At 29.3% G+C, this 14,615-nt stretch overlaps 1 protein-coding gene across 4 annotated transcripts in view; it reads left to right on the top strand.

Moving 5' to 3' along the window:
- The window catches only part of LOC107440935 (clavesin-2), a 31,983-nt gene extending 18,654 nt beyond the window's left edge, over window positions 1–13,329 (top strand). For all 4 annotated transcript variants that reach the window (XM_021144231.4, XM_021144233.4, XM_071185264.2 and 1 more), the window contains exons 2-6: window positions 1,638–1,871; window positions 3,846–4,088; window positions 5,662–5,855; window positions 8,529–8,639; window positions 9,760–13,329. In XM_021144231.4, the coding sequence (XP_020999890.1) occupies window positions 1,706–1,871; window positions 3,846–4,088; window positions 5,662–5,855; window positions 8,529–8,639; window positions 9,760–9,957 (912 nt within the window). In that variant the 5' untranslated portion in view covers window positions 1,638–1,705 and the 3' untranslated portion in view covers window positions 9,958–13,329. The remainder of the gene's footprint in view (window positions 1–1,637; window positions 1,872–3,845; window positions 4,089–5,661; window positions 5,856–8,528; window positions 8,640–9,759) is intronic.
- Window positions 13,330–14,615: the final 1,286 nt, after the last annotated feature.

The raw sequence follows: 14,615 nt of genomic DNA, 5'->3' as shown, positions 1-14,615 counted from the left end.
TTTTATTAAAAATTCGATTTTGCCAATTACTATTTCTTTTAGAAAAAAACGTAGCATTCAGTTTTTCAATCAAATTTTTCTGTTTATACACTGAGGTAAAATATGGTTAAAACTACTGGAATACGGTAAAATCTACTATGTTTCTGCTTCCATAGGAACACCAAATAGCCCCGTAATTTCTATCGAAATGTTTTGAACATTTACAATAAAATATGGTTTTATAATATTAGTTAAAAATTAGTAAATGTGGTAAAATTTGGGAATTTTGTCATTATACCTTAGAGCATGAAACTATTTATTCGGATAAATTTAATTTCCAGTTTTGTATTTTTTTAATGAATGTGTGATAATAAGAGCCATAATTTTGAAAACCAAAATTTTCGGTGAACTGTTACCATATATATGAAAAACTTACCAAATAAATGATTTAAATACCATATATTTTGGTTTTATTAACTGCAATTCTTTTTGTAAGTTACAATACAATAAAGTACGGCAATTTTACCAAAAAATTTTTCTCTGTGTAATCAATAATATTTCATATAATAAATGCTTTATTCCACTTCATATTGATTAAAAGTTTAAAACTATAATAATACATTTGCCTAATGCTTAAATATTTGTTTACTTATGCGTTGTTTGGTGTTTATTTTTTTCAAAATGTAGCAGTTTAAATTTCAATTTTCCAGCAAAAATATTTCAGTTAGTAGTGATTCAGAACACTTGATGCAAAATTTCAAACGATAATTGATATTAAATCAATTAACAATAACTGATCAATTTCCGTTTGAATGATAACCGATTATTATTTGAATGATAATTGGTAATCAATTATAGTTCGATCGTAAATTTCTTATCAATTTTCGTCAATCAATTATCGTTATTAATTATTCAATTATTGTTACTGTCGAAATGATTTTGACGGTTCGTGCAACAAATTCGAACGATACTTTTGGTTGAACTAGCTCAAAAATTTCAAATGATAATTGATATCCAATAAATTATCGTTTGAATGATAACTAATTATCGTTATTTAATTATAGTTATTAATTATTTCATTATCGTTAGTAATGAAATGGTTCTGACGACTTGTGCAGCAAGTTCGGTATTATGCTTCAACTCGTTCAAAAATTTCAAACGATAAATAATATTAAATCAACTATCGTTTGAGCGATAATCGATTATTTTCAATTATCTTTAATGAATTAGTTTTTCTGTTGAAACAATTTTGACTATTCGATATTTTGACTTATTTGAATGATAACTAATTATCGTTATTTAATTATAGTTATTAATTATTTCATTATCGTTAGTAATGAAATGGTTCTGACGACTTGTGCAGCAAGTTCGGTATTATGCTTCAACTCGTTCAAAAATTTCAAACGATAAATAATATTAAATCAACTATCGTTTGAGCGATAATCGATTATTTTCAATTATCTTTAATGAATTAGTTTTTCTGTTGAAACAATTTTGACTATTCGTGCGTCAAGTTTAAAAAATTAATACACTGTAAATTGTGAAGTTTAATACACTTCAAAATTTCTAATAGTGTATCAAACTTTATATGTTTGTTTCAAAATGAATAAAATTTATTTTAATTTATCTTAATAATGTTTTCCTTTTTTTCATTCTAGGACTTAAGTAGTTCTAAGTCTAGTATATTAAGTGCTTTTGGTTTTGAATTATCTGTTCCGATTTCAAGATGCCATCAGAAATAATTCCAAGATCATATGAGCCTCACATGAAATTTCTTCCTTATGAACTGCCATATATGACTGATGATCTGAGAAAAAGAGCGAAAGCAGAACTCTTTGAAGATGAGGATACTAGAGTTCATAGCCTAAAACTTATGCGAACAATGTTAAAAGGTGTGTTTATAATCCAATATTTTAGAGAATTAAATGTATTAAACTTAACTGTAATATAGTTAAAAATTTAATTAATTTATTGAGTTTAAGTAATTCATTGCATTAAGTTGGAACAAATATAAATCAATCTTCCTGATCGGCAGGCATTTTGCATAATTAATAACATACGTATGCCATTTCTTATTTATCAGATTTTTATGAATAAATTACGTCAGAACTATATAATTCATTAACAGTTTATTTTGAATTTATAAAAAAAGTTAACTAGGCAACCGCTGTTTGTTTCTCATAAAGATTTACATTTTTATTTAATCTTTTTTTACTACTAAAAGAATTTTTAAGCACCAAAAGTAACAAAATAATAAACTGGTATAATCTGATTTAAAATTCCAATTCTTGATTGATGAACAGACTTAATCATTTCCTTTCTTCATTAATCCTTTCTAAATAAAGGACTAGTCTTTATTTTTCTAAGGCAACAAGCACAGTTGCGATCATAATACCTGAAATAAAAATTAAATATTTATTTAGAGTATAATTTCTTATCGCTTTATAAAGTTAAAGTTCTTTTTTTACTTATTTAAGAAAAAAGACCACTTGCATGTATAATTTTGCATTGTATGTAGTATGTTTTTCATTTCATATTCAAGTTCCTTTTAGATCAAACATGAAATTAATCATTTAAATTTTTTTACCATTTATTGAAATCTACAAGGAAGAAAATGCAACGTTGCAAATTTTAAAAAAATTAAGTAATAAAATTTTAATGATTAATAAAAATTAGGGAATCATATTTATAGTACTTAAATTGTATTTATTAAATTTTGATTCTTTTTTTTTACCCCCAACAATTACAATAAAGTGTCGAGATAAGTAATTCTAACTTTAAGTTTTACACAAGGTTTATCCCAACCACTACCTTTAATTAATATTTTAAGAATCAATTACAAAAATGAAGACAAATAATTTACACAAAAGAGGGCAAAAATTACTAAAAATTCAAACAGTTATTAAAACTAAGAAAATGTTTTTTACATCAGGTAAACAATTAACCAGAAAAGTGAGATTTTACTTTACAGCCGTCGTTGAACAGCCGCTTCAGTTGTTTCGGTTTGCGATTACTAAAGTCCAACTCCATAGCCTTGTAATTTTGAACCCAATCCAGAAGACAAGGGAACTCCGGGATCAAGTATTGAGACAAATTTGGCTTCGTGGAGGATTTTTTAATGGAACTAATCCGCATTCGCGTTGCATGTTGAGGATAATCACGAAAACTTCCCATAATTAGCCTAATGACCAGGGTACTCTAATCCATGATCCGTCTACCACTCAGGATAACAGGATAACTTACGTCAGCACTGTGGTCGGTGCAAGCCGGATGCAGAATTCGTATCGACCAGCCATCGCTAGGATTCGAAGCCTGTTCACTTCATTAGAAAGCGAATGCTTTTTTCCCTGCACTATCACGGCTCAGAAAGGAGATATTAAAAATATCAAAATAATTTGATTACAAATTAAAACAGAAAAGAAATTAAATGCTTTTATTCAAAATGCCTTTGAGTTTTAACCGGCAATCAAACTGTTTTTGGATAATCACTTCTCTCGGTAACAATCCATAAAATTTTGACAACGGTTTTTTGTTTCATTTTTTCTTTTAAACCATTTAACATTGATCACTAATGAGTAAATTTCTTAAATTTTTATAAAATTTCAAAAAATGTTGGGTGCAGTTGTTATGCATGCATGCTAAAAATAAGATGCATGAAATTTATGCATGCATGCTAAAAAATGCTGCCTTTACTTCCCAGATAAGTTGGTACTCATAGATCTGAAGCTGGGTGAGTTTCAAGCCGCCACTGGGAATCGAACCCCAATTCCTCTTAATGGCAGTTCAGTACCTTATACACTGAGACGTCAGCGGCTCATCTTTTCGTTTTATTAAACGAATTATAACTCATGCTTTATTTTCAATAGATGAAAAAAACCTAGTCTTCTTGGACGATGATGATTTTCTACTGACATTCTTACGAGCAAGAAAATTCGATGTTAAAAAGTCTTTCAACCTCTTCAAAACTTTCTACCATGTCAAGGCGAAACACTATGAGTTGTACGACAATTATGACTTCGAAGACTGTAAAAGCGTGTACAAGGATGGACTTGTCGGTTTCTTGCCTTACAGAGATGAAGAAGGATGTGTCATACTAATTATTAAAACAAGTAAGTTTTTATACATTTTTTTATCAATGAATTAGCATTAGTATGTTAAGTGCTATTCGATATTTTTAAAAGCGAGCATACAAATAAATATAGATTATCTGATTTAAATATAAATGAATACCCCTCACACTGTTAAAAAGCTAAAATGCACTGCTAAAATGCATCAAAATAGCTCCGAAACAAATATAGTCGAATGTGAAAATCTCGTGTGCATCCCCGTGTACTCCACATGCTCAAAACAGCATGTACTCCTTTTTTATCAAAGAAATGGTCTCAAAAATTTAGTCACTTATCATCATGTACTCATTTTGAGTAATAGAGTGGGCATAGTCTCAAAAATGTGTATATGATATTTTAAGCATATCACCATATTCAATCATGAGTACTTTTTTAATTTCTTTTTATAACTGTCGTTGAACAGCCGACCCAATTTTTATGGGTTTACGACTACTAATGTTCAACTCCGTAGCCTTATAATTTTTAACCCAATCCAGAAGACAAGAGAACTCCTGGATCGAGCATTGGAAGAAATTTGCCTTCGTGGAGGACTTTTTTGAGGGAGTTGCGTTATATGGATAGGAAGACCACGAGAACCTCCCATTGTTAGCCTGATGGCAAGGGGATTCTAACCCATGATCCGTCTACCACTGAGGATAATTCACGTCAGCACTGTGATCGCTGCAAGCCGATTGCGGAATTCATATCGACTGGGATTCGAACCCGGTTCGCCTCATTGGAAGGCGAATGCTCTATCCCCTGAGCCATCGTGGCTCAATTATGCGTACTTGGGGTTTTTAAATTCAACTATAATTGTTTCGGAGCTATTTTGGCACATTTTGTTCTATTTTGAGAAATACTTTTTTAAATTGTAGAATTTTTATAAATAATTATTAAAAAAAAGTAAAAAACACTTCTGAAATAGCCAGTAGTTGGCCAGCGGGATCTTGGAGGTAGGGTGAATCTCCACGATTTCTAGTCCAACGGTATGATGAGGGAACCGTAGTCAACATTGCCCACTAGCCGCCTTTACTTTCTAGACCAGCTGATACCCACCAACCTGAAGCTGTGTGGATTTTAAGCCGTTACTGGGGATTCTCTGTTCTTTACAACGATAGCTCAGTGTCTTAACCACTGTCCAGCATTGCTTACTAACATCTTTAAGCATTAAGAAGTGGGACTAGCCTATTTAAATGAGTGTTGTCTTTTTAAATTTTAATAAATATTCAATAACGTAATTAAGTAGTAATTTGTAGACATATTTAATTGTTAATAAATGTGCAGCAACTCTTAAAAATATTAAGAAGTGTTACTCTTAAAAATATGCTTTTCATAGGATTTGCATCAGCCTCCGGCAATCAAACAGACTTTAATGTTTTAGTCCTTTTTTCCTTAATAGCAATTTGTAAATTTTCGACAGTGTTTTTTTTTTCTGCATTTAAATATTAATTTGTGATACCTAATGTGTATTCCTTTTTTTTCGGTTTTGGAATGATTTTAAAATTATGTGTTATTCTGTATATAGTATGCACATTTTTCGATGTAAATAAAATTTGCTTATTGTATTTATTTGTAGCTAACTGGGATCCTTGCAAGCACAGCATGGGTGACATCATGAGAGCAACTACAACCGCTCTTCTTCATGCAGTTCATAGTCCATCAACTCAAGTTGCTGGATTCAAAGTCATTGTAGACTTCAAGGGATTTTCATACGCTCAAACAATGGCTCTTTCACCTACTTACCTATGGCTCTTTGCAGAAGCTCTCCAGGTAATTCAAATTTGTCTCGTAAATTTCAAATTATGCTCATAAATTTTAGAATGTGATATTGTTTCCCTTTAAGCTTTAGAACATTCTTAACTACACCTTCTGTATCATTGATTGTCATATTTTAATTTTACATCAAGATAAAAACCTCCTTCTGTGTTTTAAAAATAATTTCAATAAATAATATTCTTCGTAACTATCTAATATTTATAATTTTATTTTCAAAGTACGATAACTAAACCAAAATCAACTAACAATCAATTCAGCACTAAAGAAATGTTTAAATATATATATCGCTATATTATAACTTATTATTGTTCAGAGCCTTAAAAAATAAATTATGAAATTATTTTCTGATAATTATTCATTCTTTTTCAAATAAGAAAGCTGCAGTATACCCAGCTGTTTCATTTTATATAAAACAGAATGGAGAAACTCAACATTTTTAACAGTAAATAAAGAAAAGTTTTATTTAAAACATTGCTAAAATAAGCTTTAGAGTCAATATGCGAACTTTAAACTCATAATAAGCTTAAACATGATTCAAAACTTTCGAACGTATAAAATGTGGCATACACGTGTAAAGCTTGAGCTTAAATAAATTTATGTAATTCTCTCCAGATAATTCAAATTTATCTCGTAAATTTCAAATTATGCTCATAAATTTTAGAATGTGATATTCTTTCCTTTTAAGCTTTAGAACATTTTTAACTGCACCTTCTGTATCATTGATTGTCATATTTTAATTTTGCATCAAGATAAAAACTTCCCTCTGTGTTTTAAAATTAATTTTAATAAAGAATATTCTTCTTAACTATCTAATATTTATAATTTGATCTTTTAATTACGAAAAAGAAACCAAAATTAACTGACAATCAATTCAATATACTAAGGAAATTTTAAAATAAATATATTGCTACATTATACCTTAAGATTTTTAAAAAATAAATTCGAAAATTATTATCTGATAATAACTCATTCTTTTTTAATTAAGAAAATTGCAGTATATTCAGCTGTTCAATTTTATGTAACCAAACAGAAATGCAAAACTTAAGACTTTTAAGAGTAAATAAGTAAACATTTTAGCTATAAACATTGCTAAAATAAGCTTTACAGTCAATATGCGAACTTTAAACTCTAAATAATCTTAAACATCCTTCAAAACTTTCGAACGAATAAAATGTAACATACACGTGTAAATCTAGAACTTAAATCAATTTATGTAATATTTCTTTCAGATTTAGAAGTAATTGACCTAATTTTGGCATGAAATTAGGTCGGAAACAACATATACAATAAAAAAAATGGATAAATATTGTATACTTTGTATGTTATCGAGAACCTTAAACTATTTTACCTTCAGCAATGTTTAACTAACCCATTTTTAATTCATTTCAAATTCGAAGTGGTTATAGATGATAATCGATATATAATAAGATAATCGATGAATATAAAGATTAGAAAAGTAAACAAATAAGACAATCAGGTGTAGAAAATATGTTATGATAAGAATTTACTCAAAAATAAGTAATGCTTTATTAACAAATATTTTTAATATAATCTAAAACAATAATAATTAGAATACAAGGTGATTAAACTTTTCATATAAATGTCTTACGAATGTAAAATTAGGTCTTCAAGATAAATTCAAATTAAAACGAACACGTGAAGCTAGAATAATGTGGAATATTTGTAATTTAATTTGAATTTTAAAAAAAAAATTTGAAAATATTATTTCTAAGTCGTGGTGGCTCAGGGGATAGAGCTCTCGCTTTGTAATGCGGTGACCCAGCTTCAATCCGAGTGTTGGCTGATTGATTTGAATTCTGCTCCCGGTTCACACCTTCCTCAGTGTTGACAAAAAATATTCTCATTGGTGGACGGATCATGGGTTAGAATCCCTTTGTCATCGGTCTAATCATGGGAGGTTTTTGTGGATTTCTACTTCATGCAATGCAAACGCGGATTAGTTCATAAAGTTAGTTGAAGCTCAAAAGCGGGTTACTTCATTTCAAAGGACTAGTTCAATGAAGGCTAGTATATCCCAAAACTTTAACCAGGATTTCCCTTGTCGTCTGAATTGAGTTCAAAATTGCAAGACTACGGAGTGGAACATTGATAGTCTTAAACTCAGAATAGGATCGACTGTTCTTAATAAAATAAAATAAAATACTAACGTGTATAATTAAACGGATTTATATACTGATATACTATATTATACATTTTAATCACATCTTGAATGAAATGTACCATGCACGTAATAGATCATACCTCATAAAAAAACGGAGGAAATAGTGAAAAATTAGTTGCTCATATTAAAAATAAATTTAAGTATTGAGGTTCAGATCAAATAAAGCAACAAAAAATTGAACTGCAATAAAACCAAATATATTAAATCTATAAAGTGATATTATTTAATCCATAATAAAAGCCAATAAATAAACTGACTTTAACATGAAATTTGTTTATACTGATGCTTTATAATTACCGTTCAAACCAAAAATCGAATAAGTACGATGTCTTCTAAATCGAGAAAAACAATTTTCCACAAAGAGTGCAAAAGTAAAGTTGTGCCGTAGTCTAAGTCACAGTTTTTTTAGAGTTTGGAGTTAACATTTTCTGCCAAACTTATTTTTGATAAAATGCCATCTTCTAAACAAATATTTTTATTTACAGAACTGCTTCCCTGCAAGATTTAGAGCAGTTCACATTGTCAATGAAGGTCTGCCCTTCAAATATATCTGGGGTATATTGAGACAGTTTTTGACAAAGAAATTGAAAGACAGAGTGAGTACTATTTTTAATAAAATTTCCAACTCCTAAGAATCATCATCAAAAAACTATTGTAAACATGTAACGAATCTGCCCTAAATGCAAAAATAGACACTCCCAAAAGTTGTGTAAAGCTGCGCAATTTGACAGTAGAAAGATGTTATACTCATCTCCGTTATGTCTACTACGTTCTCACGCTTAGCTATATCAACATTGTGCTAAGTATACTACTTACAAGGTATACTTGAAGTGCGGAATTGATACGGTGTTGATTTGTTTAAGCGAAAATATGTAGCCAAATCGACTTTGAAGAAATGGGAGATGCTTTAGGAATCATCATCAAAAAACTATTGCAGACATGTTACGAATCTGCCCTAAATGCAAAAATAGACACTTCCAAAATTTGTGTAAAGCTGCGCAATTAGACAGTAGAAAGATGTTGTACACATCTCCGTTATGTCTACTACGTTCTCTCGCTTAGCTATATCAACGTTGTGCTAAGTATACTATTTAAATTCAAGGTATACTTGAAGTGCGGAATTGATGCGGTGTTGATTTGTTCAAGCGAAAATATGTAGCCAAATCGACTTTAAAGAAATGGGAGATGCTTTAAGAATCATCATCAAAAAACTATTGTAGGCATGTAACGAATCTGCCCTAAATGCAAAAATAGACACTCCCAAAAGTTGTGTAAAGCTGCGCAGTTAGACAATTGAAAGATGTTTTACTCATCTCCGTTATGTCTACTACGTTCTCTCGCTTAGCTATATCAACGTTGTGCTAAGTATACTACTTAAATACAAGGTATACTTGAGGTGCGGAATAGATGCGGTGTTGATTTGTTTAAGCGAAAATATGTAGCCAAACCGACTTTGAAGAAATGTATAATCTCTCTATTCGAGAATTTTTGCACCAATCTCAGTCCTATTAACTTCGTTCTTTCGCTTAAATAAATCAACACTGTACAATATCTAAACGGTCTGTAATTATCTGATTATTGTACGGCGTAGACTTTGTTATGTGAAAGGACGAAGTTAACTGAACGAAGAGATGTGCGAAATTTTTCTTTTAACATTTTGTTTCATAGCGTATTTTTATAGCGTCATTTCAATGATTATTTTTTTTTCCTTTGCAGTTTCAGTTCCATTCGAAGAATGTAAATGGACTTCACAAATACTTCGCGCCAAGCATTTTATCAGCTGACTTTAACGGTGATCTCCCCCCTTTCGACACTGTCATTAACCAGTGGATCAAGAAAGCAGAACAAATGAAAGATCATCTAACATACCTCCACTCTTTCGGCTACAAGAAGTCAAGAAAAGCCTCCACATAGGCAAACTTCAAAATAGACATTGTTCGATTGTACAGTTAAAGCATGCGACAGGATCGCATCGCTACGACGCATGTGGGAAAATAATGAAACTTCTGGTGAGGTTTTGGTGATAAGACATGGAGCAGTTTTTGGATGCTCTGGTATTTCGATGTATTTGTACAAAAAATATAATTTTAGATCTTTTCTTTCTGCTTTGGTCTAAGACATCTAGTATATCTATTCATGGTATTATGTTTCAATTTTTTTTTTTTAATTTTTGTTATAAAATGTAAAAGATTCTAAGCTGCAACTAAAAATTTACATTAAAATTCAGGTCTTCCTATCATAGCGTAGCATATAATTATTTTTTTATTTCGTTGTTGTCGTTGACGTATGCCTGTTTAGGCAGAGGGAGTGCGATTGTTCTGGTTTTCCAGTGACGCCATCTATGTTTTTATTTCGTAAAAACTACATTATATATTCCTGCTATTGCTAAAACATCCTGCTGTTCGCTTAAATTATTTTTAAAAAAAATCTATAACGCTTTTACAAGTCTTGAATTATTTAACATCAATGACGTTTAGAAATATTTTAAAAAAATTTGAAATTAAAAATATACATATAATTATAACTAGAAAGAATTTAATTTGAAAACAGGACAGATATTGAAATATAAACTACAATTTTGAATTTAATTAATCATTAAATATTGAAACTAAGTTTTTGTTATGCATATAAATATCTAATTTATAATACCATGAGTTGTGCATCGAATTTTGTAAATACTATTTGTAATCAATTAAAAAATAATGTATATTTTGTTGTATCATAAAGCCTGCTTCTTATAAACACAGTTTATATTTATGCATCATACCGATGCAATTGCAGCATGTATATATTACTAGTTCCTTTGTACAATGTATTTCTGTACTGTATTGTATATACAATTAGCTTTATTTTTAGTGTAATATCTAATAATAATTTATTTATTATAATTAAATCAGGTGATATACGTTTCATTTGTGGCAGTCATTCTACAGATTCTAACTAATTTTTAATCACATTTTGTTTTTTCAAAATTGTATCTAATTTAAATTTATTCATTTTTTTAATTTACAAACAAGCTTTAAAATCCTTTTTCATTGTGATAATGAGTTGCAGTTTTAGCAACTTATTGATATTTCATTACGTGCAAACAGATTATTGTGAAATCAATATTAATTATTAAATTCAAATAATATTTCTTTTAGCTCTGTAAAATACTAATGTACTGCGGTATAACTGTCAATAACCTACTGTCCTATTTATATTCAATGTGTTTTTATTTATTAAATCATGCTGACTTAACAGTTCTGTGATACTAAACCAGCATTGCTTAAATTTTCAGATGTAATTATTTGAAAAATAGATAAAGCATGCATATTTGTTTTTTAGGAGGTATCTAGAAGTAAGTTCAGCTCGCCAAATAAAAAGAAAATGCAATTGAAACGAAACACGCTATTATTTCTAAATTGCCAAACTCATTATTCGCCATAGTCATTTTAGTCATAACGATCTAGCATACTAGTATACTGGACTAGTGCTACTATACTATAGACTAGTATACTTTACTAGAAGTCTAATAACTTGATACTGAAGTATGATGCAACTTTTAATGATATCTTGGCGAAAAGTGCTTGTGGTGACAAAGTTGGCAACCTTGAATCTTTTGCCAAAACGAAAATTTTTTATCTGTGAAAAGAAATCTTTTGACAGAAACAAGAACTATTCGGTTTTAAAAGAAAAAAAGGTAAAAATCAAATGGAACGAAATCATCTTTAACTCTGTGGTAAAAAGGTAAATTATCAAACGCAGGAGGGGGGGAACAAAATACCAGACCTATTAAGATCGCTTAATAGAGAATAAAATAGACCAAAAAGGAATAACTATTAGGAGATAGATGCAAAAAGATATTAGTATGGAATGGAGAAGATCGTTCTTTCCATAAAAAGAAAAACTTTCGGTTGCAAAATGAGATGAAAAAATTTAAGACGCTGTGAGACCTGTCTTATAAAAATGTTCCTCGGGTCAATAAGCTTGTAAGCAGCTATGGTATCTTTCGATGAACTATGTTCTTTTCAATAATTTAATGGTTAATTCTATTTCATAATTGCCAGCTTGTATGGTCGTTGAGAACAATATTACTAAATGACAGTATAGTTCATCGTTACTGTTGCTCATCATGCTGTTGGTAAAGAAATTGTGCAGCTTTAAGCTCTATAGCCCCTTGCCCAACATCTGGCTGTTGGAGAATTTCTTTAGTAAAGAAAAAAATATATAAAAATTAAAACAATGTCGTCTCCACGAAATAGCACATCATCGTAACTAGTAAATGTTATTCGTATATTTTTTAACCAGTTGTCTATTTTAAGAACTATTTGCCGATTTTAATGAACTACTGTAAATTTAGCAATTTCTTTTAAAACACAAATTTTTTCACCATTAAGAGAAACATTTTTCAACGACCGTACAAGCTGGTAGCAATTCAATTTGCTGATTTTATTCGTACATTAGAACCCGTTATGATTGTCTACCTAATGTCTAAAATCCTGATTGATATACAAATTCAGGTAACACACATGAAATTGACAGCGCTGCTAGATGAAAATTGCAAACTAAACTTATTTTCTAGATGACCTCGTCATTTTTAGGATCTTATTACCCAATTTGAGTGTGATATGATTGCATACAATTTGCTGGTTAAAAACTAATATTTTTTCAGAAATGAATCAATTACAGTTTTTTCTAACTAACAATTATATTTTGAATCTTAAACTATTAATTTTAAAGTTATGTATGATTAAATTACCAAGTCATATTTTGTAATGTAGTACTAACAATAATTAAAAATTAGTTATTAGCACTAAATACTCAGTTGCGATTTGGGTATTTACTGACTCATAATTTTGTGTAAAATTTATGGTAATTAAAAAGTTATGATTTTTATCAATTTAATAAAACTATAACTATTATATCCCAGATAGATTACTTAGTTAAAGAACAATTCTTGCAAGAAAACTGCAAAAATTAATAATAATTACATATTATGCTTCTGAATTTTATTATATTTTTGTAACAAAATCTTAAATCATAATCTTTACTGAAATAGTTATGTATCAATCATGTAATTAAATATGCAAATTTATATTTTACTTATATTTTCATAGAAGTGTGACAAAACTCTACATAAAAATTATATTTATCGAATTGTATGCAAAGATAGTCAATTCTAGAATATTATGTGTTTTTCATTTTTTGCATGAAAAATATTCATGTCCTTGCAATCTCTATTTTTTGTCTTGTTAAATGTAATGCTTTTACGTATTTTTGAAAAATAAAAAAGACTTTCCAGTATTAGTATCTTTTTCTCTTTAGTTTCTACTAAGGATTTTCCACATTGTAATGAGTTCATATACGAAGATGAGCTTTTCTTAGTAATCAAAATCGAATACATTTTTATAATTCCTAAAAAGACTTCCTTCATACGAGTATTTAAAAAGAAGAAGAAAAAATTAAAAGTTGCTTCAAAGCGGCATTATCTGAACTCATAAGACTTTATACATATTAAAAATTATTGATTGATTTTAATAATTTTCATTGTCCGTTCTACAGCTAAGATTATTATTAAGAGCAAGATGGTATTCATAATTTAAAACTAAAGCTTCTCCTCAAGTGTAATACTAACTGTGACGTTCTCACTTTCCTTAATGAAAGAGCTTCGAAAAACACTGAAAACATGATATTGATGCTGAGAAATCGAAGTTTGAAACAAACTTCGCCAATTGTGGTAACCGGTTCTCTTTCTTATAGACAACTTTGAAACTTATTGTCGTAACTTCTTAACTCCGTTAGATACAGGAACTCTAGAAGAGGCTAAATACATTCAAAATCTTTCTTAAGTAAAATATTTCATTAAGTATTTTCGAACTTATACTCTCTAATAAGTCTTCTATGTACTTTTACATTTTTGAATCAAGTAGTACTAATATTTCTGCCAGACGAGTCAGTCTGACAGACACGTTTTCTACTTTCTTTTTGCTATTTAAAGTCTTTGTAAATAGAACAAACGTTTCAAATTAACTCGATTTCATCTTTTTCCCTCTCCCCGTTACCATGGTACCCATAAATCTAATCCTCAAAAAGACTCAGTGAAGCAATTCAAAAACGTTTTTTCAATGACAAAAAAAAAAAGGATTTTATCCCGTTTGAAACGAATAGAATAATAATAAGATAAAACTACGTTTTTCAGGTAGACTTTTTAGTTTACCTGAAAAACGTAAATAGAGAGTAATTTTATTTTTGTCAGATCTAAAACAAAAAGCATGGGTAGGGCACATCACTTTCGAAAGGCTGGGGCAAATTTTCAGTGATGATGAAAGGCAATTACGATAGTGACACTTCTTTAGATTTTCGTTTTTAATCTAGCAAAGAGAATGGTTTTTATTGTTTGAGTCTACTTAAAAACATAATTCTTGATTATTTTACATATTTATTTTGATTTCTGCAAGTTTTTGACGAAAGGTTTTCTAATTTTCTATTTAAAATAAATTATGTTAGTAACGATGTTAAAGCAATTGAAGTGTGTATTATTATTCAGCAGAGCTCCATTTGAAATTTAGGCACATTAGCTTATCCGGAAA

This window comes from Parasteatoda tepidariorum, chromosome 5, assembly GCF_982258835.1.
Source record: "Parasteatoda tepidariorum strain Cologne lab strain chromosome 5, Ptep-v5.0, whole genome shotgun sequence".
Taxonomy (NCBI): Eukaryota; Metazoa; Arthropoda; class Arachnida; order Araneae; family Theridiidae; genus Parasteatoda; species Parasteatoda tepidariorum.
This window is presented reverse-complemented; position numbering and strand designations above follow the sequence as displayed.